This window comes from Phocoena sinus, chromosome 1, assembly GCF_008692025.1.
Source record: "Phocoena sinus isolate mPhoSin1 chromosome 1, mPhoSin1.pri, whole genome shotgun sequence".
NCBI lineage: Eukaryota > Metazoa > Chordata > Mammalia > Artiodactyla > Phocoenidae > Phocoena > Phocoena sinus.
Window position 1 is genome coordinate 83258086 of NC_045763.1, and position 25825 is coordinate 83283910.

General features: G+C 38.7%; 2 protein-coding genes across 2 annotated transcripts; both read left to right on the forward strand.

Moving 5' to 3' along the window:
* Window positions 1-1915: 1915 nt before the first annotated feature.
* Window positions 1916-24612, forward strand: DR1 (down-regulator of transcription 1). The gene is made up of 3 exons (XM_032642405.1): window positions 1916-2875; window positions 13319-13482; window positions 20968-24612. Exons 1-3 carry the CDS (start codon window positions 2656-2658, stop codon window positions 21112-21114), a joined length of 531 nt encoding a protein of 176 aa, XP_032498296.1. The 5' UTR covers window positions 1916-2655; the 3' UTR covers window positions 21115-24612.
* Window positions 7254-10074, forward strand: LOC116759077 (protein C19orf12 homolog). The gene has a single exon (XM_032642415.1). It carries the CDS (start codon window positions 8747-8749, stop codon window positions 9239-9241), a length of 495 nt encoding a protein of 164 aa, XP_032498306.1. The 5' UTR covers window positions 7254-8746; the 3' UTR covers window positions 9242-10074.
* Window positions 24613-25825: the final 1213 nt, after the last annotated feature.

Genomic DNA, 25825 nt, shown 5'->3' on the forward strand with positions numbered 1-25825 from the left:
TGCCCCTTTATTGGCTTTTGAGCGGCAAGCAGCCAGACACCACTTTGTTACAATATCACCCCACTATTTATATTTAATTAAATTTTCTCTCAGCCATGTTATGTATGGCTTATTATTAGTTGAAGACTGCCCAGACCTGGTAAAGATGACAATCATAAACACATCTGTATAATAATTCATAATGTTAAAAGTGCTTTTGCATAGTCTCACTTGACTTTGAATCTTCTGAGTTATATATTATTTCCATTCCTAGTTGAAGAAAATGAGACTTGGACAGTGGCCTGTCTAAAGTAACGAAAAACTGGGACTGGAACCTAGGTTCCTTTACTACACATTTCTTGTTTATGCTACCACAGAACCCTGTAGTGATAAACCATTACTGGAATAACAACTTAACACATATGCTCTACTGATTTATGTATCATAACTCTATAAGCCTACGTAGCATAAGTGTTACATGAACAAGCATGACTATCACTATTACATTTTTTCAGGAATGATAATATCTGGGTCAGTGATAATAATGTGATAATTTGGGGGACATTTTTTGCTAGCTAGCTTTTTCAGTCTGACAAACTTGGTAAGGCTGAGATAAATTTAGACAGTATAACTCTTTAAATTAACAGTAAACTGACTTACAAAAACACAATAGAGAGCCAACATCTGCGCCAACACATTCCTTCACATTCCTATTTTGAAGAAAATTTTAAAAATATTGTTTTATCAAAGAAATTTTGTTTTGACTAAACTTAGGAACACTGAAAAACAAGTGTCTACACTTAAGAAATTAAAGAACCTGCAAGTGTACTGGAGAAAACGTTAAATGAAAAAAAAAGTGTAAGGTCGGTCTCCTCAAGGTGCCACATCTAGGGTCTTACACCGAAATAAAAAACTTTAAAACATTTCAAACAAGCCAGCTGCTGCCAATGTATGGAGAACAAAGTATCCCATTAACTAAAGTGCCTAAACTGATTTAAATGGTATCTTGGTTACTTTTTAGAAATTGCAACACGCTGCTATTTATATAACACAGCCTCTTCTTCAAAATGACAGTATGGCAAACTTAGTTTTTAAAAATAATGCAATTTTTGTTAAGAACTTGACACACGTTTGCTTCCCTGGAGAGAAGCAAAAATCAGAGTTAAGATACTTTAACACTTTTTTTCCGCCTCATCAGAAGCCAACGTGCAATACAACATGAAAAACGTCTAAGCTGGAACCTTGTAATTTGGCTCATTGTACACTACGCCTTTCCACTACGTTGCATCTTATTTCTAGTTTCCAGCTTAGCTATTAGTAGTGGCTGGGAGGGCAAGTCACTTATCTGAATGTTTCATTTCCCATAAAACCAGAAAATGGGTGGAGGACCATAGAGAGCTTTGAGCCGAATAACGTCTATTAGATATTATCAAAAGCTTTTTCCTCCGGACGATGCAAACCCAGGCACACGGGGTTCTGCTTTGCCCGCATCCCACTCCCGAGCCTCGGCTTCGTTCCCCTTCCTTTCAACCTCAATTCGGGCTCCTGAAGGTTAGTAAAGAGTTCTTTTAACGAAATCCAGCGCTCCTTTGTCTCCAAACTTGGCTAGGAAAGGATTCCGAGGCCTCAGCTGGCTGAGAGAAGGTAGTGGCGGCGATCCACCCTCGCCTGGCCACCCACCCACCCCAACCCGAGTCTGGCGCCGAAACCCCGGCGCGTGCTTGGGGCTCCCCGGTACCGCGAGGCGCGCGCTCGCCCGGCCACTGTTCCTGGTAAAAGGCGGGATGCCAGGACGCGTGCCGGGACAGCGGCAGGCGGAAGCCGCTGGCGGAGAGAACAGGCGGTTCCCGCCAGCGCGGGTGGGGGAAGGGCAGCAGCCACACCCGGAAGTCGGTCTGGAAGGGAGGGGTGAACATGTGGGGGCGAGGCTTCCGGTAGCGCAAAGGGTATCGGGAGAGGCTTCCAGCAAACCTTCTCTGGCTTCTGGAGGGACGGACCACCGTTTCCGCGGCTTTGGCTTCTGCGATCTGCGTTCAGGCTAAACGGCCACAGCGGCGCCACTGCCGCTCCCCTTGTGCCTGGTTCTGACCGTATTTGTTCCCCGGAGGCCGCCCCGGTTACAGCAGCGGCCGCGGCCGACATGTTGTGAGGCGGCGGCGCGGGTGTCTCAAGGATGGTTTGGCTGAGGCGGCAGCAGCGGCTGCTGGCGGCGGCGGCATTGGCAGCGGGGGCTCCGGCTCTATAGAGCCCAGCCCGCTGGGTGTCCGTCCTGTACCGCGGCCAGACCAGTGCCCCTGGACCTTGCCTCTGCTCCGGCGCCGTTGGGGAACCGGTTAGGCGACAGCGCACGCCCCGCAGAGGAGACACGAAGGGGGTTCTCCAGTGCTCAGATTTCCGGACCACCTAGCCTTCCCCTCTGCGACCTGGGCAGTGCTGTCCCCAGAATCCTCAGCCCCCCCCCCCCAAATTTGCTCCCAGCCTCGCCCTGAATCTTTCACACACGCGGGTGTTCCACGCCCTCTCGAGCCAACCCCTCGCCCCTTAATTTTCTGCACCCTCTTCTCAGAGCGCCCCCCGGGTTGCTCTCCGAGGGCAGCCTTTTGAAAAATCTTCGTGGAGCAGTGGACCAGAACTGGGGGAGTTTTCAAAGTCGGGCGCGAGAGATAGGAAGGTACGATGGCTTCCTCATCTGGAAACGATGATGATCTCACTATACCCAGAGCTGCTATCAATAAGATGATTAAAGAGACTCTCCCCAATGTCCGGGTGGCCAACGATGCCCGGGAGCTGGTGGTGAACTGCTGCACTGAATTCATTCACCTTATATCTTCTGAAGCCAATGAGATTTGCAATAAATCGGAAAAGAAGACCATCTCGCCAGAGCACGTCATACAAGGTAAGTGGTATGTGTGGGATTTTGTTTCAAAGAGGGGCCGGGGACAGTGCTAATCGCGTGACCCGTTCATGTCAAAGCCTTCAGTCCTGTCCCCTGGTTAGTACTGATAACTGAAAAAGCTGCGCGGGCATAGAAGCAGCCGGTGCCTTAAAATCCCTGTGTAATATTCTCGTGGTCCTTTTCAAACAGCGAATGCAGGTAAGGGTTTCAAACGATTAGGTCAGCTAACATCCCCCCAAATAAGGTAGTAGCAGCGATCTCAACTTACAGCCAGGTAAGCCCAAGCAACAAGAATTTTGCCTACCTGAAGTGGAAGCTAGACGTGACAACTGAGAAAGTGCCTGCCTAAAGTGGAACCTAGATCATGACAACTGAGAGAGGAACCCAGAAGTTCTGCCTTGGAGAATTAGAATTCAGACCGGAAGTTCAAGCATGAGTGGAAAGGGTACCCCTTCCCCACCCGACCTTTTCACCAGTGTAGAGGAAAAGATGAATTTTCAGAACACGAGTAAAAATATTCTTAACGTGCATGTTCAACGTTGTAAAGTTTATTAGGGTTGGGTAGAGTATATTTTCTGCTTTAAAAATGGTTTCATGGTCCTAACGTTAATCAACAAGTTGCCAAAGCACTCCAGTTCTATTCTGTAAGAAAAGGGGCAGTGTTCTTTAATTTTCCTTCCCCTCCTTCCTTACTTTCTTCCTTTTTTCTGTAGCTTGCTTTGTTCCATGGAGATAGATTTTTAAAGCTTGGGTTGAAAGATTGTGAGATGTTTTTCATGGAATATTTCCCACTTGTTTCCTGCTGTCATCCCGATTTAGATGTAAACGCTTCAGCTTTTATTGAACAGCAGTTCTGAAAGTTTAACAGTTTCTTCTCTCATCTTGGAAAGGATTTAGTTCAGTTAATAGGGATTTGGGGGACCATATTCTGATGGTTTGTTTCAGGGATGGGGAGACATTTACTAGTCATAATGTTTTGGGAAGCACTTTCTGTGACTTGTACATATACTCTTATGAAAAGGTTGCATTCTATTTGACGTGATAACTTGCTTTTTATAATAACCCAATTAAAATTCTAACAATTTCTTGATTGCTTTTGAAGTCAGAAAAAAAATCATGATTAATTTAATTTTGGTAGGCAGGCGGTTGTCTACCATTTTATTTTTAAAATTTAACTTTTTAAAAGGTGACTTCCCTGTTATTCTGAAGTAGAGGACACATCTGCTCATATTCACCATATGCAGTATTTTATGGTCAATATTGACAAAAGGATTAAATGATTCATTTTTGATCCTTAATGATGTGTAGGAAGTAGATTTAAAACATACTCTGCCATTTCCATTTCAGTACATAAGGAGAAAAAAAATCCCTAGGAAGAAGTGTATTTGATTTTAAAGCTAGTGTTTTCTTCTACTTGTTTGGTGTACTCTGAAGTAAAATGAAAGCCAAGTTGTCTATGTTTCCTCTTGTGTTTTTATTTTTACATTGTATGTGCAGTTGTCACAAGCCTTTCACAAGATTATCCAACACAAATAGCTGTAATTACCTTTTACAACTCATAAAAGAGAAAAAGGATCTTTTATCAACATTGTCTTTCTAATGAAAATTGCAAAAGATTTCAAAAGGATCTGCCTAAACATTTGTTTATACCACAGAAGTGGGGATCATTCCAAAAATCTAAAAACACATTACAATCTGTCTTCTTGGGTAGAGTTTATTCTTTTCTAGGATATATTTAGATTTCTGATTGACATGATGGAAGAAAAGTGCAGCTGTAGTGAACAGTATGCTAAACAGTTCAACTTTGGAATATGCTAAATTCAGTTTAACATATGAGTCAAAAAGTTCCAGTGAAAGCATTTTCCTTGTGTACTGAGGATGATTTATTAATTTAAAAAAAAATCATGCATTAACCTGCTACAGCCTTATAAATTTACCTTTTTTTTTTTCTTTTAATTTTGCCTTTGTTAAGTGGATAAGGACCTACATTTTAGCCCCAAATTCTCCCCAGTTAGGGGAATAGATTTTATACATTTATAATCTCATATTGATATCATATTGCTTAATCATTTAAAGAAACTTTTGTCTTAAGTGATTAAAATTTTTTAAAAGAAATCCTTAAGGTGTGTATTTTTTTAGGTGTTTAAAGTGTGTGTTTATAGACTCTAGAAAGCTGAGTATGACATTTCTTATGCTGTTCTGTCAACATTGATTATTTAAGAATGTAAGATATAGCCAAGTGGAATAATGTACGTTTTAAAGTGGTTTGATTTTCACATGTTGAAGTTTGGATTTTTTTGGTAATAAGTTTAATGAACTAAACTTTGCTTCAGAACATTTCACTTGTTCACTTGCCACTTTGCTTTACCTTGTCAGGGCAAATTAAGCATTTGAGGCAGTTCTGTAAAATGCATGCAGAAGTTAAAATAATTTTATTGCCAGTAAATCTGAAATTATATAACCTAGTTAAAATTTTTAAAAATTATCTAACTATTTTGCTTATTTTTAGTTTAAGAACATGGACTTTGAAGATCACATACACAAAACAGAGGGAGTTCTAAGCTTATAAGGTGTTCCTTTTATTTCGTTGCGGGTTTCTGTGAACACATATCTTTAAATGAGTACTAACATGTTCTGTTGCATTATGGAAAGAATTGACATTGAGTGTTAGGAGCTGCAGGTTCTGTACCGGAGTCTGGCCTTAGGCAAATCTGTTAACTAAGGTTTCCCCATTTATGTATAAATAATACTTAATGGTTTCAGGTATAATTAGCAATTACTGAGAATCTGTCAGGATTGAGAAACTTACATGAAATATGCTACAACAAATAATAATTTAAAAACTTTATAGTGATACTGATGGAAATATAAAGCTGAAAGTCTGTTATGTTTAACCTTACATCATGATGCCATTTGTAAAGACAAAGTGTAAATAAGAAGATTTTAAGTGATATTATTTTATTTCTGCATTTTAAATCTCTTGCTACATTTTTTTTTCTCATGTTTTTGAGAATAGTAACTGAAAGTAGTGAAAGTTTGAAAAAGTCTCCGAGGATTCACTTCTTCAGCAGTTGTGTTGCTCCAAGCTCTGTGTTGAAGGACTTTTTTAAAAAAAATTATAATCCCTCTCACACTGGTACTTTGGTAAAATACAAAAAAAATGGATCACTAGAAAAACAAAATGAAATTTTTTGATACTGCATTCAATAGAAATAAAATTACTTTGTCAAATTGCTATGAAGTTTCTTTTTTTTTCCCCCCAGCTTTTTGAAATATAATTGACATGTAGCATTGTGTAAGTTTAAGGTTTACAATGTAATGATTTGATGTGTGTATATATTATGAAATAATTACCACAATAAAATTAGTTAACACAGCCATCACTTCACATAGTTACAATTTTGCCGTGAAGGTTCTTAAAATGCTTACTTTGAATTTCTGTACTTAACTCATTGCAGACCATTACAGGCATTTCTGGCACAAGTCCATGGACCACACTTTGAGAATCTTGCTCTAAAGCCTAAACCACAGTCTGTTTTGGAAAGTGGATGTGGAGTAGTTTTGAAATCAGAGGATCTGAGTGATTGCAGAGAAGTTGTAATAATAATAAGAATGATATTGTATTGCCTAAATAATCATCCATACTGAAATTTTTTTCTGAAGGGACATGTAATTTACATTGCACAATTTATCACATAATCAGGTGCTTTTCAAGTTAGGATTTTACTGTTTTCTTTAAAACTGATGTCTTTTGTTTTTGTTTTCCTTCTGCCACCCAGCAGTTACTTTTGAATATTACTGTGTACTTGGCACTGTACTAGATACTGCTAAGGATATAAAGATGAATGATATTTGATTCTTGCTCTGCCATCCGTCTCTCATTGTTGTCCCAGATTCCCACGAGTGATGATACCATAGAGGGCATGATTCTTAAGGGTCTTTGTCAGGCCAGTAAGCCAAGAAGTCACTTTGGCCTACATCCTCTTAATATATTTTAAGCTAACTACATCACCTCCATACCTCCATCACCTAACATACAAACAAAAGAAAATAGAGAAATTAGAGAACGCTATTTTTTTATATTTTAGTTTTTTCAAATGAAAAGCATGCATTATGCATTTGAAGTATAAAGTAATTCACACAAGTTCATGTTATAACAAAACTTTTTTTTTTTTTTTTTTTTTTTCTTTTGCGGTACGCGAGCCTCTCACTGCTGTGGCCTCTCCCGTTGCGGAGCACAGGCTCCAGACGCGCAGGCTCAGCGGCCATAGCTCACGGGACCAGCCACTCCGCGGCATGTGGGATCTTCCCGGACCAGGGCACGAACCCGTGTCCCCTGCATCAGCAGGCAGACTCTCAACCACTGTGCCACCAGGGAAGCCCTATAACAAAACTTTTGAGGAGTACATCATTTTTGGTAAAATATAAGATACAACTGTATTAAAATTGTTGGGTGGACATTTTTACCTTTTTTTTTTTTAAGTAGTTGTCTTAATATCTGTCTCTCAAATTGAAAAAAACATGCTAAGTGTTTTTTTTTTTCCTTAATATGCCATGCACTTTTCTGGGTACAGTTTTAAGGTAGATGGCAGAGGGTAGCAGACAGACCTCTGAGAAACAAGTGATATATGTTTTAGCCACAAATTTTAAAATATATATATATTTTTTTGACTTTTACTCTGAGATCCTTAGAGCGAGGGCCATCAATAGTCCATAAAATCCCTTTGTACAAATTAGAAAAAGGCACTCCTTCCGTGTATTAATTTTGTATCCTGCAACTTTACTGAATTCATTGATTTGCTCTAGTAGTTTTCTGGTGGCATCTTTAGGATTTTCTATGTATAGTATCATGTCATCTGCAAACAGTGACAGTTTTACTTCTTCTTTTCCAATTTGGATTCCTTTTCTTCTCTGATTGCCATGGCTAGGACTTCCAAAACTATGTTGAATAATAGTGATGAGAGTGGACACCCTTGTCTTGTTCCTGATCTTACAGGAAATGCTTTCAGTTTTTCACCATTGAGAATGATGTTTGCTGTGGGTTTGTCATATATGGCCTTTAGAATGTTGAGGTAGGTTCCTTCTATGCCCACTTTCTGGAGAGTTTTTATTATAAATGGCTGTTGAGACACTCCTTCCTTAAAAACCTTTACTACCATCTGCCAGAAAAAGTGCTATAATAAGCATACAAATCTATGATGTTTACAGTGTGAATGGCTCTCCTCAGATATGCTGCTGTTGTACACTGAACCACCTGCACAACTGTTAACTGATGGCCCTGCTTAGGAGCCATTTTCCTTATCCTTCAAGATTCTCCTTTATGTAAAATAGGGATGTTATTACTACATGATAACAGGTGATGTAAAATATCCCCATTTAGAAAATGCTGTGTCCAGTTACTCATATCCGTTAGCCAAAATGTGTTTAAAATTAGGATTAAAGTCAATGCAGTTTTGAAATTAAATTTATGGCTGCTCCTGTTGAACCATTTTATTGAGAGTACAGTGTACTCAGCATTGAGAGTATAGCTCTTTCAATAATATTAAATATTAACCTTGGACTTACTTGCAGTTTTTTTTTTTTAAAACAGTGTTTTCAACCTTAGATGTGTTTAAAAGTGAGATTTTTGTTTCTGTTTTTTAATTTTTAACCCAAGTCCTCCATGGTTTAAGGTAGATTGAAGTTTTTAATGTCTAGTCTAGTGATTCATGACATTTTGAAGAGTTCTCTCAAGTGTATTGACTTGTTAATTTAGTAAATTTAATATACTTGTTCAGCTTGAATTTAATGGTGTGATAATGCATAGCTATACATTTATTTAGGTCCTGTATACTTACTAGCATACTCTTAAGTGTAAGAGAAAAGATATAGATGAATTTAAAAAGTCCCGGCGCCTGCCAGCCTGTGACCTCGCGGCGCCGCCTCTGCAGGTCTGCTGCGATGCCCGTCGCGGTGGAGGACATCATGAGGCTCCTGTGCTCCGTCTCCGAGGAGAGGAAAATGCGGGCGGCCGTCAAGCACTCCGGGAGGGGCGGCCTGGTCACAGGGGCCGTGGCCTTCGTTGGTGGTTTGGTGGGCGGGTCACCAGGACTAGCCGTTGGGGGGGCCGTCGGGGGTTTGTTAGGCGCTTGGATGACAAGTGGACAGTTTAAGCCAGTTCCTCAGATCATAATGGAGCTGCCACCTCCTGAGCAGCAGAAGCTCCTTAACGAAGCCACTGCCATCGTCAGGCGCCTGGAATGGACAGACGCTGTGCAGCTGACCATCCTGGTCATGGGCAGTGAGGCCCTGCAGCAGCAGCTGCTGGCGATGCTGGCCAACTACGTCACCAAGGAGCTCCAGGCGGAAGTGCAGTGCGACGGCTAGGCCTCTGCTCCGGGAAGCGGGGTCCGTTTAGATGATTCCCCCCAACTCATGGAAGGTGACTGGGGAGCTGCAAGAAGCCCCACATCATCAGAATATTACCCTAAACTGTAGCGAAGTCTCCTGCTGGAGAGGCTGGGGCTGTGCTATATCATGTTCTGGAAATTATTTAAGATGCCGTGTTTTGTGGCCGTGTGCCCCTGTGTGCCCTGACAACCCTTCAACTGGGAAGCTGGTGAACAGTAAAGCCGTGACTGCTGCCACGTAGCGGCAGTTTTCTGAATCTACTCTCACTCACATAGGGGCTGGAAGAAGGTCTTCACGTTCATCCTTCTCATCTCATCACGTGAAGATGATGCCTGTCCAGGCAGCCGTTGCCCCGACCAGCCCTCCCTTGGGACCTTGGGGCTGTCCCCTGCTGGAATCATGTTTACCTCTTGAACGCCCCTTCCCCACCCAGTGACTTCTGAGTGGCCTCAGGGAGGGGGCAGTTGGCCTGCTGAGTGAAGCCACAAACATCAGTGGCACCCAGCCTCTCCCCCAGTAGCTGCCCGACTGGGCTCTCGCCCTCCCAGGGGCTTGCTTTCCCCATCTGAAAAGTCATAGTAGTTCTTGAGTGATGTTTTTTAAATTAAATATTTTCAGTAAAATTATTGCTCTTTCTGAAGTGGTAGAATTATAAACTAAGAAATGTGCGCACCCTAAATTTCCACCCTAAATTTCACCCTAAATTTCCCCTAAATGTTTTCTGAACAACAACAACAACAAAAAGATGAATAAAAGATGAATAATATGTCCGAGTTAAGGGACTCTTACATGTTAGACACTGTGTTGTTAAATGCCATAGGTTAATCACTTGTTGATTTCCACAGTCCTTAAAGTATTAAAAATATAAGAGTGAATACTTAATTTTACTCCTTCTGTGGGCCAGCCTGTGTTCTTAGCTCTTTGTTTATATTCATTTATTCTTCACAGCAACCTGATCTGATGAGATGTAGGTACTGTTATTCTTGTTTTAGAGGAACAGGGGTGAAGGAACTTACCCTGACTCACACAGCTAATATGAGGCAGAGTTGGGAGTCAGTCCCTGTGGGGCTGCAAGCTTAACCACTATAGTGCTTCTGGCTGTAGGAAGATATTAGGAAATAGATGCTGTTTTCATTTTACAGATGGGAAATTGAAGCTTAGAGATATTAAGCAACATATCCAAGGTTATACAAATACAGTGACAACCAAGTTCCAAATTCTAAGTCTATCTTATTTCAAAAGGGGGAGATTACTTCTGTCTAGGAGGATCAGGCAAGCTTAATTTGAAGATATAGTTTGATCCAGGCCTTGAATGAATTACTGTCAGCACGAATGTGGGAAACTGGTGCCTGTTGGGAAACATTGAGCGGTCAGGTTTAACAAAGTATGCAGGGATTTAATGGCAGAAATAAAGCTGGGAAGGTAAGTGGGGCTAGATCTTGGAGAACCTTGTTGTAGGGCTAAGGAAATAAGACTTTTTTTTTTTTGCTTGCATACGGTATTTGTTTTTCTCTTTTTGGCTGCGTTTGGTCTTTGTTGCTGTGCTCGGGCTTTCTTTTAGTTGCAGCGAGTGGGGGCTACTCTTCGTTGCAGTGCATGGGCTTCTCATTGCGGTGGCTTCTCTTGTTGCGGAGCACGGGCTCTAGGCATGCAGGCTCAATAGTTGTGGCATGCAGGCTCAGTAGTTGTGGTACACGGGCTTCGTTGCTCCGCGGCATGTGAGATCTTCCCGGACCAGGGCTCGAACCCATGTCTCCTGCATTGGCAGGCGGATTCTTAACCACTGCGCCACCAGGGAAGCCCAAAACTTTTCTTTAGAATAAGAAAATAAGACTTTTCTTTAGAATGTGGTGGGACACCTTAAATCATTTACTGATTTCTTTTGGTACTGTCTCCAGCCAGTATTGAAAATGCACTACTATGCTTGTGCCTTTAAAAAAGAGAAAAGAGGGACTTCCCTGGTGGCACAGTGGTTAAGAATCCGCCTGCCAGTGCAGGGGACACAGGTTCGAGCCCTGGTCCTGAAAAATCCCACATGCTGCGGAGCAACTAAGCCCGTGTACCACAGTTACTGAGCCTGCGCTCTAGAGCCCGTGAGCCACAACTACTGAAGCCTGCGCGCCCAGAGCCTGTGCTCTGCAACAAGAGCAGCCACCGCAATGAGAAGCCCGCACACCGCAATGAAGAGTAGCCCCTGCTTGGGGCTTCCCTGGTGGCGCAGTGGTTAAGAATCCGTCTGCCAATGCAGGGGACACGGGTTCGAGCCCTGATCTAGGAAGGTACCACGTGGCGTGGAGCAGCTAAGCCCGTGCGCCACAACTACTGAGCCTGAGTGCCACAACTACTGAAGCTTGCGTGCCTAGAGCCTGTGCTCTGCAACAAGAGAAGCCACCCAATGAGAAGCCCGTGCACCGCAACGAAGAGTAACTCCCGCTCGCCGCAACTAGAGAAAAGCGCACGCGCAGCAACAGAGACCCAACGCAGCCAAAAAAAAAAGAGTAGCCCCTGCTCGCCGCAACTAGAGAAAGTCTGCGCGCAGCAACGAAGACCCAATGCAGCCAAAAATAAATAAATTTATTTTATAAAAAGAGAGAAAAGATAAAACTTTGGCTTCTAGCATTGACACTTAAAAAATAATGTCTGTCAATTCAAGTAAAAAATTCAGGCTGCCTAATTTTCACTTAATTTCCTACTATACTCCAAACTCCTTGAGGCCAGGGATTAGGTGGTGGTTAATTTGGTAAACAGAACTCAGAATAATGTCTTATTTAAATTTGGGGGGAACAAGGGGAGGGTCTGTAAGTTAATTAAAATTCAAGTAATAGCAGTCTGCTTTTTGGCATCACATTATTTCTAAAGACGGTTTATGAAAACAGCTTAATATATGAAATAATTAAAGTTGTAAGTCATTCAAAATGCCTAAAAAAACACAGCTTATGTGGGAATGTAGATTTTAAAGGTATATTTGGTATTCTCCTTGAAGAGCAAATTCCTAAAGTTGGAACTTAGGTCATCTTTACTGAGGGAGTCTGGCTCATCATAGTTGTTGAAAGACTGTAAGAACTGATGAACTAACTTAAGTTCATTTACTGTGTTTTTCACCACCTATATTTCATCAGTGGCTCAGAAAGCAAAATATGATTTTGGGGCCTTAACATTTAGAAAACTATATAATCTTAAATACCGTGAGCCAAAAGGAAATTTTATGCTTTGTCTTTCTGGATTACAGAAGGCCTTTTTTTCTTACAAATTTTTCTTTCTAAATGTGAAAAAATAAAGGGAGATAATTTTTTGTTAATGTTTCTTCCATCCTTATAGTCTTCCTTTATCCCAGTTTTTCTGCCATGTCACTTTAAATATTTTTATAGTGTTTCCTGTTAAGTTTTATTTTCAAGGGAAACTTTGGTTGAATATAAATGCTGAATTTCATAAGCTCTTTCCACCAGTATTTCTTAAACTTGGCAGTTTGAATGTCTTTGCTAAAAATACTAGTTTCCTGTTGGTATATTAGACAAAAGAACTTATCTGTTCTTTCATCTTATCCTGCTGAAAGTTAGAGCATGTGTTACCAGCCTACTTTTTCTAAGCCAAATGGTACAAAATATGTTTTATTAACAAATATATTCCAAACATTTGCTCTTTTTGTATTCTTTGAGAAAGTGATGACTTAATGGTTGATTTACTATGAGTGGTATAGGAAAAATGTTTTCTTACTAAAACCACATGTTCTTACATTGGACTTTTTTTTTCCTCCAGGAAATGCTTTGGTTTTTAAAAAATTAGAAAGAAAAGGAAAAGTGAAGGCCAGTGCCTTGAAATGTTCCTTAAGTTTTAACTAATTTGCCATCTAATATTAAGAAAGTTTGATAAAATATTTTCTTAGCCATACCGATGATTGTTGTGCAGCTATAAAATAGGTAAAATTATTAGAAAGCAACAACCTTCCCCTCCAACACCCAGCCCAAAACCCTCACCAAACTTAATGTTCCATAGGTGAGAGAAAAAGTTGTGTTGTTACCACTTTTTCATGTTTTCATATTTTCATTTCCCCAGCACTAGAAAGTTTAGGCTTTGGCTCTTATATCAGTGAAGTAAAAGAAGTCTTACAAGAATGCAAGACAGTAGCATTAAAAAGAAGAAAGGCCAGTTCTCGTTTGGAAAACCTTGGCATTCCTGAAGAAGAGTTATTGAGACAGCAACAGGAATTATTTGCAAAAGTAAGTAACATGTTTTAAATTATTTTCATCTGAATCTGACCCTTTTTGCTAACCCAAATCATACTGGTTTCTAAAATCATTTCCTTAGTCAACATACATACCCCCAAAATTTTCTTTCTGTGGCTGATTGTTTGATCATAGAGCCTGATGTTAGGTCTGGCTAGTTTTTTACTTTATATAAAAGCAAATATTTGCAGCAGCCTATTTTCTGAGAACAACTCCAAATAACTACTGAGATTTTATTTTGATGTTTTTTCAGGCAGAATGGCCATTTAAAAGCATGAAAAGTATACCTAAACATTCTTAAGATTTAAAATGATAGACTGGTGAGAAAATATTGTATCAAATTTTTAGACGAGTGGCATATAAGAAAAATCTGATTAACATCTACTTTGTAGTTAAATTAGGACTTTAATACACCTTTAAAACATTCTAATCTTAAAAACTTTGAAGGGCCAGTGGAGCAGAAAAAGGGAGAAAACTTTTCTCCTTTCTTGCCTGTCACATTTCTAATGTCCAGTCTGTGAAGGGTTAGCAACAAGTACTAATATCCCTTTATTTTTTAAGAAAGGAGGGGGGCTTCCCTACTGGCGCAGTGGTTGAGAGTCCACCTGCTGATGCGGGGGACATGGGTTCGTGCCCTGGTCCGGGAAGATCCCACATGCCACGGAGCGGCTGGGCCTGTGAGCCATGGCCGCTGAGCCTGCGCGTCTGGAGCCTGTGCTCCGCAACGGGAGAGGCCACAACAGTGAGAGGCCCACATACCGCAAAAAAAAAAAAAAAAAAAAGAAAGGAGGGGACCACAAGGAGCTGGGACTGAATGGAATTTGTGGCTAGCCTCTTAGAATTTCACCAATGTTATCTCTGTACCATCTTCTGGGCCTGCCTTGGCCCATCCTTAGAATCCTGGGTACCTTCTTCATTCCCTTCCAGGTCCCCTTGGTGGCAAAATAGAAGCAAGCTCTGGAACACATTTCGGAGCTATCCTCTGTGGAAGATCATATTCTCCAAAGATGACTGCTATAGTATATCTCACCCCTCGTGTTCTCCCCATGGTTCACTGTTCCTTGGTGTTATAGTAGAGGCAACAAAGGCTGGCAGCATTTATTACCTAATAAAAATACCTAGGGATGAAGATAAGGGGATGCAGAAGCCCACACAGCACAGCTTCCACATGGAGTGAATAGACACCACAACCAGTATGCACACATACCCCATGCTGATGGCAAAGACCAACACAAAAAAGCTTTCCATCAGTCCTTTCCACTCAGGGATGGGATGCAACACCTAGAATACCTACAGGTATGTAGGGCAAGAACAAGAGGAAGAGATTGAGAGAGAAAAATTGGCGTTTCCTTCTTCTCTGCCAGGTTCCTTGAAGCTGGGGAGAAGACAGTTACAGAGCACAGTGATTCTTGAATGTGACTGAATATTTACTCCACATAAGACTGAGAGCTTAATAACCTGATTATTAAGAATGCAAATCACTGTTCAAGGCAAAACTTATTGGCTGGGGCTGAGGTACCTTAACGGTATTTTTACTTTCTCTTCTCTGTACCTCCTCCCCACCTACCCTGCAAAGGCAGGGGCAAGGAATTATGAACTTGAAAATTTATGATAACAGCTTAAAAAATAATCCATTCCATTTTTGGGTACTACTAAAATGCTCAGATTGCTCAAGCAAACTGTCTATATGTAAATACTTTTTTGAAATAAAGCATTTGACTGACTTTCCAGTGGGAAGATCTTGAAAGTTAGACCTAAATCGTTGGGCCAGAGGTTGTTCTATGGCAAACAGGATGTAAAATATGGAGTGTTTCAGTTCCATAGAGATACTTATTTCATCATGGGAATAGAGCTGTATTGTCATTTATAAATGTCTGTCCCTACCATTAGTCTGTAAGCTCCCTGAGGGCAGGACTCATTATTAGTTGTATCTCTAGCACCCACCTAACATGGTAACTAGCACAGGGGGAGTATTCAATAACTATTTGTTGAATGGATGACTGAGTTGGGTTGGTAAGTCAAGGAAGCACAGAACTCTAGGGGTGGAAGAGACTTTTGAAAATCATTTACTTCAACCTTGATGTTCCAAATTACAATTCTGAGGTTCAAGGAGGTTAAAGAACATATATATCACCATTATTTAAAAAAAAAGAGGGGAGAAGGTGATATTGTTTTTTCCCTACAAAGTTCTGGCTTCTCATTTGAAATTGAAAGACAGGTTTGGTTTGAATAGAATAAGAATTGCTACCAGTTACTGTAATTACCATTAGAACTGGGAAATACCATTTTAGGTCATCTCTTCCAGATTAGTACCATAACTGATCTCTTTGCAGTCATAACAACCAGTTTGGTTTATATTTAAAAGCATTTGAATTTTAAGTGTTATCAAGCACTAGACAGCAGATACCATTTAAACTAATAAGGAAGATAAAAGCTTACCAACATTTGAGTTCTAAACGTGTTAATCATGTTGCCAAGTAACTTACCAGTATTATTTCATTTAATCCTCACAACAACCTATGAAATAGGTGCTAAAGTGGAAAAGCCTTTGAGGCAGGCATGAGCACATGCAAACTGTTATAATCCATATGAATATGAGGTACCAAATGAGGAGTGATAATTTTTTTAAAAAGCTGATGGCAGACTTCCCTGGTTGTTCAGTAGTTAAGAATCTGCCTGCCAAAGCAGGGAACATGGGTTCGAGCCCTGGTCCAGGAGGATCCCACATGCTGCGGAGCAACTAAGCCCGTGCACCACAACTACTGAGCCTGCGTTCTAGAGTCTGCGAGCCACAACTACTGAGCCCATGTGCCACAGCTACTGAAGCCCGTGCACATAGAGACTGTGCCCTGCAACAAGAGAAGCCACCGCAGTGAGAAGCCCACGCCCTACAATGAAGAGTAGCCCCCACTCTCCGCAAATAGAGAAAGCCCGCGTGCAGCTAGACTAGAGAAAGCCCGCTTACAGCAACGAAGACCCAACACAGCCATAAATAAATAAATTTATTTATTAAAAAAAAAAAGAGGCATGAAATAGCAAGATGTCTTAAAAAAAGAAAACTAATGACTATTATTTATTGAGTCTCTACTATTGCAGATCACCTACAGGGTGCCAAAGGAAATATTTGATAAAAGGAAAATGATGCTCTGCTAAATACGTTATATACTTGGCAGAGTTCTTAATGAGTAATACAAATTTTACTATACCCATTTATGCCTTAAGAAACAGACTCAGAGATAGAGAAGCTTGCATGAGATCAGATCATTTGTTCTACAGACATTTATTAAAGTCTTCACTATTTACCAGATATAGTGCTAGGTGCTAGGCTTCTAACAGTATAAAAAAGAGACATGGTTCCTATCATTATGAAGCTTAGTACTGGGAAGGGTTGACTTAAACAAATGAAAGGGTAAGTACCTTTTGACTCCAAAACCTGTGCTCTTTCTACTATACTGTGCTAATGCTCTAGCCACCATTTTGTTTGCTTAAATTTATTTTGGAACTTTTAAGTGAAATGAACATGCTTTATCGTTTCTAGGGCAAAAAGATGAATGAAAAATAACTGACTGCCATATCTGTCTTCAGCTCTCTACCCTTGTCATCTATTTTGTTTTATTTTTTTCCCCTTATCTCCCTTCTTTCTTGCCCTGACCTATGGGTGAAAATACCCTAGTATTTCTTTGCTATTGTGAGAAAAATCAGAAGAGAAGTAAAATTATAGCAGCCGCTTAGTACTTTTTTTCCTAGAGCATAAAGTACTTTAGTCTTAAATATAAAAGGAACTGATAAATTATTATAACATCTTTTACATAACTTTCATTTCACTTAATCATTTAGACTTTATTTTATATGCCAAAACAATAGCAGCCTCATTTGAAGCTATCTTTCACTGTTAGCAGCAAATATTTGAAAAGGAGGTAATCTCTAATATGTTGAGATTAAAGTTAGCTGTAAATTATAAATGAGTTATTTTAGTGTGTGGAAGTGAGAAACTTAAAACGCAATGAAAATCTCCAGAAGAAGTGAATTAGGAAGTATATGCCTCCTTACTTCTCTTTCACTCTTCCATTTTAGAAGGAAAATACTGGGGATGGATTGGGTGAGAAGCAAAAGGGAAAAAAAGAAAGCAGAATAAATTACACTGAAATTTTTAATTTGTGGAAATGAATACAAATAATATTTACCAATCAACGTTGATTTTAAAGACACTGGAATGCTTTTATGTTCAGAGAGAAAAGTATGGGTGCTGATATGGGGTGATGATACCTAAAAGTCAGTTAAATTTTTAGTGTAACCAGTACATGTCTTTGTAGATCATTGAGCAAACTACAAGATAAAGCAACTTTGCAATAAGACCTGTGTAGAGACTTGAAATTATTTGAATTATCTTGTATGTGCCACAAAATTGTATCTATTTATAGTTGATTAGGCCACAAAGTAGGTATTATTAAGTTGATTAAATCAATATATTTGGTTTGCCCTACCATTTTCAAGTATTTTCTGTGAAGCGTTCTTAGTCTATTTTGAGCTCTGGGTATTCCTGCCATAAAAGTAAACATGCCTGTGTTTTATGGAAATATTTTCATATTTCTTTATAAAAATAGGTAGAAGTAGTTACTAGAATACCTGGTCTTTAATTTCCTAAAAAAACACAAATAACGTTTTTGTCTTGTAGGGAAGGTATAATATAGGTATATTAACAGCTGTATTATGAGGTTGACTAGTCTCATGAGGAAGATGTAAAGAGATCCCCAAGTACAGAGATATCACATTAGATTTTAATGATAGAGGAGTGTGCCAGTTACTAAGCAATTATCTCAGCATGAAACCATCCTTTCTATGTTCCGCTTTGAGACTGGGCACAGTACTCTGCAAACCACGTTTCTGTTTTCTAGCTGACTTCCTTTAGACTGTGCTGCCAGTAGGGGGCTCTAGAGGGAGATTACAGGGCTGGGTGAAAGAAGGCACATGTTCCTTTCTTTTACTTTCAGTTGGCTTCAGGTTCCTTTGAGCAACCCAGCAATGCATCACCCTGGCTGCATCATTTTTTTCCTGTAGTGGGAACTGAATCTGGTTTGCAGTTTCTCTAATACAGAAGCAGCCTGAACATGCATCCCCTTGCTCAAGGATTTGGGTCTCAAACCCTGAGGCCCTCCTCTAAGCTCAGAGATGGTAGTAGTACCAGCCAATTTATGCTCTTTCTTCAGAAGTCTGAGTTTCATTTCTATGGGTTGCTCCTCTAAGCTTCCAAGTTTTAAAAATCCCAGCCTCTTCCCTTGTTTCCCCCAGTTTTAGGGTTGGTGGCTGCTTCCTGTAGTTGCCACCCACATATCTTAGTGTTCATTTCTTGCCTTTTCAGTTACCTAGTTACCACCTTTATACTTGGTTAATAATCTTTTATATGACATTCTTTCTATTTCCCTGACTAGTGTAACTTCTATCTCCTGATTAGACCCTGAATGATACTGGAAGGAATCAGGAACAAACTTAATGGAGAAACTAGTATTTCAGTTTGACTTGAAGGAAGAGTGGAATTTCAGTAGGTGAAAATCAGATTTCAAATAGAATGACCATCAGCATGAGTAAAGGTAGCAAAAGTGGGAGGGTATGATGTGTATTTAGGAAACACTTTATGTTTATCTAGGGGTGTTTTTGGTTTGTTTTTTTTTGGAGCACAAGACAAATGTTTTGAAAGAATATTAGAGAAATACATTGGGGCAGACAGTAATTTGGAGGGTCTTGAACTCTAGGCTGAGAAATTTGGACTTAATTGGTAACAATTAAATGATTTTTTTTAAATTACAGATTAAACAATTTTTATTTATTTATTTATTTTTGGCTGCATTGGGTCTTCATTGCTGAGCGCAGCTTTCTCTAGTTGCGGCGAGCAGGGGTTCCTCTTCACTGCAGTACACAGGCTTCTTATTGTGGTGGCTTCTCTTGTTGCAGAGCCATGGGCTCTAGGTGCCCAGGCTTCAGTAGTTGTGGCACGCGGGCTCAGTAGTTGTGGCTCGCAGGCTCTAGAGCGCAGGCTCAGTAGTTGTGGCACACAGGCTTAGTTGCTCCGAGGCATATGGGATCTTCCAGGACCAGGGCTCGAACCCATGTCCCCTGCATTGGCAGGTGGATTCTTAACCACTGCACCACCAGGGAAGTTCCTAAATGATTTTTTTTTAAGTGTAGTAATTTTCCCCTAGGAATGTTTGGATAATACATTCATGACAGATTATTAAGAAAAGTTAGGAATTTACATGGTAAAATCTTAAGGTTGTGCTGAGTCTCATTGTTTTCCCACAAAACATTCATCCAGTCAGAAACTACTGGGGGCCTGTATGTTGGGAATGCAACAATGAATATGGAAACATTTTCTATTCTCCACTCTAGTGGAGAAAAAAGATGTATACTTACATAATTAGAGAACAAAATGGATAGGTATGGGAATGCATAGAGAATTATAGAATATGAAATAGAGCAGAAAATGTGACCTAGAAGGACCAAGAAAAACTGAAAACTGATGTGTGTTTTAAATGATGACTAGCAATTGGCCATTCATAAAGGAGGGTATGAGCCAGGCTTAAAGAATACTTCTGAGAAAAGACAGAAATGGAGAAACAACATTGTTTTGGTAAACTCTAATGGGAAATTATATGATCTTTTCAAAAACAGATTCATTTTTCCCTTGGTGTGGTTTTTCTGCTAATGGATGAAATTAAATTGGGAAGGAGCCTTAGCTCGTGCAATAGGGCATGTAATGCATATGTGTACATATTGATTTCTCAAATCCTGTGGTGGTTTTTATAGAGGATATTTCAAATGAATGGATTTTAATTATCCCACTTAAATTCAGTACTGGATAAATAATTTTCACTAGTGTGTATGTGGGAAGAGTATTTTCTTTGTGTGTACATACGTGTGTATTTACAGAGAGGGGAGAGGGACAGAGGAAGAAGGAGATGTATCTATATAGTAGGGAACTGTGATAGAAACTTAAAAGAAATTCAAGGTAGCTGGTGCATTCACGTACAGTACTTTTCCCTAACAGAGGTATTGTACTAGTGAACTTTTAAGCCACAGAAATAATTTTTAGATTGCAAATGTTTACGTCAAAATTATGAGTTGAGAGGACAGCAGAATCAAGTGAAACAGAAGAGAGAGAAACACAGGGAAAAGGAACCAAAGAGTGAATGTTGTGATTTTTCTTTAAATTTTTTTAGGTTCTTCAGTTGAACCATTATGTAGCATAAAAGGAAACTTTTATCGAAAATCTTTATGGAAACTTTTGGAAACTCTCCTTAAGAAAATTGAGAAGAAGCAACCTCTAATTATATTTCCTTATAGAGTTCATGTTGTCCTCATGTACAACAACTATATCATGGTTGGAAAATATCCAAATTTGATAATGACTGAGTTTATGAAAGTGTGCATGTTGTAGGTTTTTTTAAAAATTACTATTTTTTTTTTTATGTTTTTTGTGTTTAGGCTAGACAGCAACAAGCAGAATTAGCCCAACAGGAATGGCTTCAAATGCAGCAAGCTGCCCAACAAGCACAGCTTGCTGCTGCTTCAGCAAGTGCATCTAACCAGGCAGGATCTTCTCAGGATGAAGATGATGATGATGATATCTGAAATTCACCAGCTGAGTTTCTATTTCCTCTATAAATGTTTTTCCCTGCACAAGAAAACAGTGAAAGAAATGCTTATCTGTAATTTTGTATGCATCTTGGTGGACTTGCCATTGGTATTCTAGGGTTGTCTGCCGTTAAGTTTCATCTATTGTGTGCTATTCATGTAAAAACTGTCTCTTCTAACTATTGAAAATTTAAGGCTCAGTATAATATCAATTTTGAATTTTTAATGGTGTTTATGAAATTTTAGATAGCAGTGAGTCCTTTATTTGATCAATAAACAGTGTTACAGAAAACTTCAAGTTTATAAAAATACAGTGAAATTTATACAGAAGCTCTAAATCTTCATTTGCATTTCCTCTGCCCTTTTAACTAAACTAAAAATTGGGAATTTTAAATTATTGGGGGGGAGGTGCTATGTGATGCAGTAGATATTAGATCAAGCTGGTGAAAAAACAAAGAGTTCAGTTCTGTAGTATTTGGATTTTTTGTCTTTTAAAATGAGTATATATACAGGCACTAAATATATATGCTCAGATGAATATACTTGTTTTAAAAAATCTCAAACAAGACATTCAAAAACTAGGGTGAGTATGTTCAGTAGTAGTTGTAAAATTTGGTAGGTTATGTTTTGATTTTGTTTTATGTAGAGGTAAAAACTAAAGTTTTATTATAGCATAATTCATCTTGAGCTACACTATTACATTTCAAAGACTGCCCCGTTTTGAGGACTGTCATGATTCTTAGTATTTCACTCCAATGATTGTTAATAGTATTACTTGCTTAGTCCATCCATGTTTATTGGAACTTGTGAAACAATTGCTTAGGTTCCGTTGGTTTAACTAAGGTTCATGAATATTCAAACCTTTGCTGGGGGAAAGAAATGAAAGTTAATGAGCATGCTTGCTATAAGACGGATTTTTTTGTAATTTAACTTGTAGTCATAGTTTACTTATTGTTTGTTTTTAGCATTACTTTTACAATTTCTTGACTAGATGGCCTAGAGTGTCCAATGCTTCCTTTTGAAATGGCATCATTGTCTCCATCATAATTGAGCTTTAAAAAAATGATTGTTTTATTTTGTTTAAGAAAGTGTATCATAATTGATCAGCCCTATATGAAACATAGTTTCAACCTGCTCATTACAAGGGAAAAGCTTTAATTTGGTTCCAATAAATAAACTATGGTAGTGATTTTTATAGGAATCCAGTGTGTTGAAGAACGGGCCTATTGTTTGTATTGAATGGAAAGCCACTTAAGATAGTATGAAGTAATCTAAATTCCTATGTCAGTTGCCAAATCATTTAAATTTGTATATTCACCAGGTCTAAAGACAGATGGCAGATGTCAGGATTCCAATTTTAATTGAAGAGCTAAATAAGTGAAGTTTACAAGTATTAGATTTCTTAATGATCATATTTTGCAGTTTTAGAAAAAGTGAAATATTGTCATACATTTATTAAATACACTTCTTCCATGCCACAACTAAGTGAATCTTGCTTAATGTTTTGAGTTGAAGTTGGTATTGAATCCATGAAGTGCATTTGGACAAAATAGAAGGGATTGTTTTTTTAAAAGTTTAAGTACCAAAGGTAGTCTAGTCTAAGAAATAATAAGTTAATAAGTGTTGGCTTTTCTAACTTGTACTGTAACATCCTTATACTTTCTATTTTAAGTATATGTTTCTTATGTAAACAACTTAGATATTTTTCCATACTTTTTTTTTGATGCAGAGTTCAGGTTAATTAATATTTTACTGCATCTGATAATGTATTATATGTTTGAATCCTAGTGACTTTTCATTTTGACATTCTTGTGATTTTCATATGCTATATTCTTCAAGCAATAAAATCTGATGTGTTTTATAAATTGTTTTTATATTTAATAATCTATATAGATTAATGGCATGAGATTTCTATTATTACCATTTTTACTAGTTTCAAGAATCCTAGGCCCAAAAGACATTTTGATCATTTGGTATATAGTACTTGACTTTCTCCTCTGTTTGCTGTTATTTCAGAAAATGTGGTTTTACTTGTATTTTTGTAATTTACAGTCCTAGGGTGCAGGCATAACAGAGCTAATTAAGCAGTATTTTACTCTTAGCTTATTTTTTAGCAGTTAACTATTACATTCTGTCTGTTGAGATTTTAAAAATCCTTTGGAGAGAGAAACAAAATCTTTACGGTTGTTGAGAAATAAAGTTATTGTTTAGTAAGTATTTTCCCCACCTCCTTGAATATATGTCTTTTTCAGCAGATTATCAGGTAAGTGTTGAAAAGGCATCAATTTTTAAACTTACATATACCATACATAAGTACATAAATAAGGGTTTTCACAAATTAAACATACTCATTTTGCCAGCCCTCAGATCAAGAAACAGAGTGTTAAGAACATCCCAGAATCCCTCCTTTTGCCCCTGTCTCAGCACTATCTTCTTCTTCCTCCCCAGAAGTAACTACTATTCTGACTTCTAAAATCAGTTCTGCCTGTCTTTTATTTTATGTAAATGCATACATAATACACTCTTTTTTTGCTCATCATTATATTTGTGAGTGATTGGTTTCCTGATGCCACTGTAACAAAGTATCACAAACTTAGTGATTTAAAACAACACAAACGTATTCTCTTGCAGTCCTGAAGATCAGAAGTCCAAAATCAGTTTCATTAGGCCAAAGCTGAGGTTGGTTCCTGAATCTGGAAATTAATTGTGAGTGGAAAATCTGTTTCCTTGTCTTTTTTTCAGTTTCCAGTGTCTGCCTATAATCCTTGGCTTGTGGGCTCTTCCTCCATGTTCAAAGCTTCTGCTTTTATCATCACATCATCTTCTCTTGTTTATAGTCAAATATTCCTCTACATCTACATTTAGGGCCCACCTGGATAATCCAGGATAATCCCCCATCTCAAGATCCTTAATTTAATCATATCCACAAGGTCTCTTTTGTCATATACGGTAACATTTACATGTTCCAGGGCTTCAATCCTGGATATCTTAGGAGGCTGTTACTCAACCTACTAGAGTGAGATTCATTCATATTGTTGCATGTATCTGTAGTTCGTTCATTCTCATTGCTGAATAGTATTTCATTATCTAGTTTTATTATATACAAAATTTATCCATTCTACCATTGATGGGCATTTGAGTGGTTTCTGCTTCTGGGCAATTACGAATAATGCTGTGGAGAACATTCTTATACATGTCTTTTGGTGAGTGTATATATGCATTTCTGCTGAATATATACTTGGGAGTGGAGTTGTTGGGTCATGGGGTGTGCATGTATTGGTGTTTACTATGTACTGTCAGTTTTCTAAAGTGTTTGTAAGAAGACACCATTTTAATGTGTACTATAATAATGAATTACTATAATGGTCTAGTGGCCTGAGAATGTTAATGAATTTCTTGAAATTCTTAAATTATACCAAATGAGTTATACTTGCTACAGCAGGTCTGTTATTTAGTATGAAAGCAAGAGGAAAATAAAGCAAAAGTATTTGTTCTTGTTATTATTTTTTTTTTTTTTTACATCTTTATTAGAGTATAATTGCTTTACAATGGTGTGTTAGTTTCTGCTTTATAACAAAGTGAATCAGTTATACATATACATATGTTCCCATATCTCTTCCCTCTTGCGTCTCCTTCCCACCCTCCCTATCCCACCCCTCCAGGCGGTCACAAAGCACCGAGCTGATCGCCCTGTGCTATGCGGCTGCTTCCCACTAGCTATCTACCTTACGTTTGGTAGTGTATATATGTCCATCCCTCTCTCTCGCTTTGTCAGAGCTTACCCTTCCCCGTCCCCATATCCTCAAGTCCATTCTCTAGTAGGTCTGTGTCTTTATTCCTGTCTTAGCCCTAGGTTCTTCATGACATTTTCTTTTTCTTAAATTCCATATATATGTGTTAGCATACGGTATTTGTCTTTCTCTTTCTGACTTACTTCACTCGTATGACAGACTCTAGGTCTATCCACCTCATTACAAATAGCTCAATTTCGTTTCTTTTTATGGCTGAGTAATATTCCATTGTATATATGTGCCACATCTTTATCCATTCATCTGATGATGGACACTTAGGTTGTTTCCATCTCCGGGCTATTGTAAATAGAGCTGCAATGAACACTTTGGTACATGACTCTTTTTGAATTATGGTTTTCTCAGGGTATATGCCCAGTAGTGGGATTGCTGGGTCATATGGGAGTTCTATTTGTAGTTTTTTAAGGAACCTCCATACTGTTCTCCACAGTGGCTGTATCACCTTACATTCCCACCAACAGTGCAAGAGGGTTCCCTTTTCTCCACACCCTCTCCAGCATTTATTGTCTCTAGATTTTTTGATGATGGCCATTCTGACTGGTGTGAGATGATATCTTATTGTAGTTTTGATTTGCATTTCTCTAATGATTAATGATGTTGAGCACTCTTTCATGTGTTTGTTGGCAGTCTGCATATCTTCTTTGGAGAAATGTCTATTTAGGTCTTCTGCCCATTTTTGGATTGGGTTGTTTGGTTTTTTGTTATTGAGCTGCATGAGCTGCTTATAAATTTTGGAGATTAAGCCTTTGTCAGTTGCTTCATTTGAAAATATTTTCTCTCATTCTGAGGGTTGTCTTTTGGTCTTGTTTATGGTTTTCTTTGCTGTGCAAAAGCTTTGAAGTTTCATTGGGTCCCATTTGTTTATTTTTGTTTTTATTTCCATATCTCTAGGAGGTGGG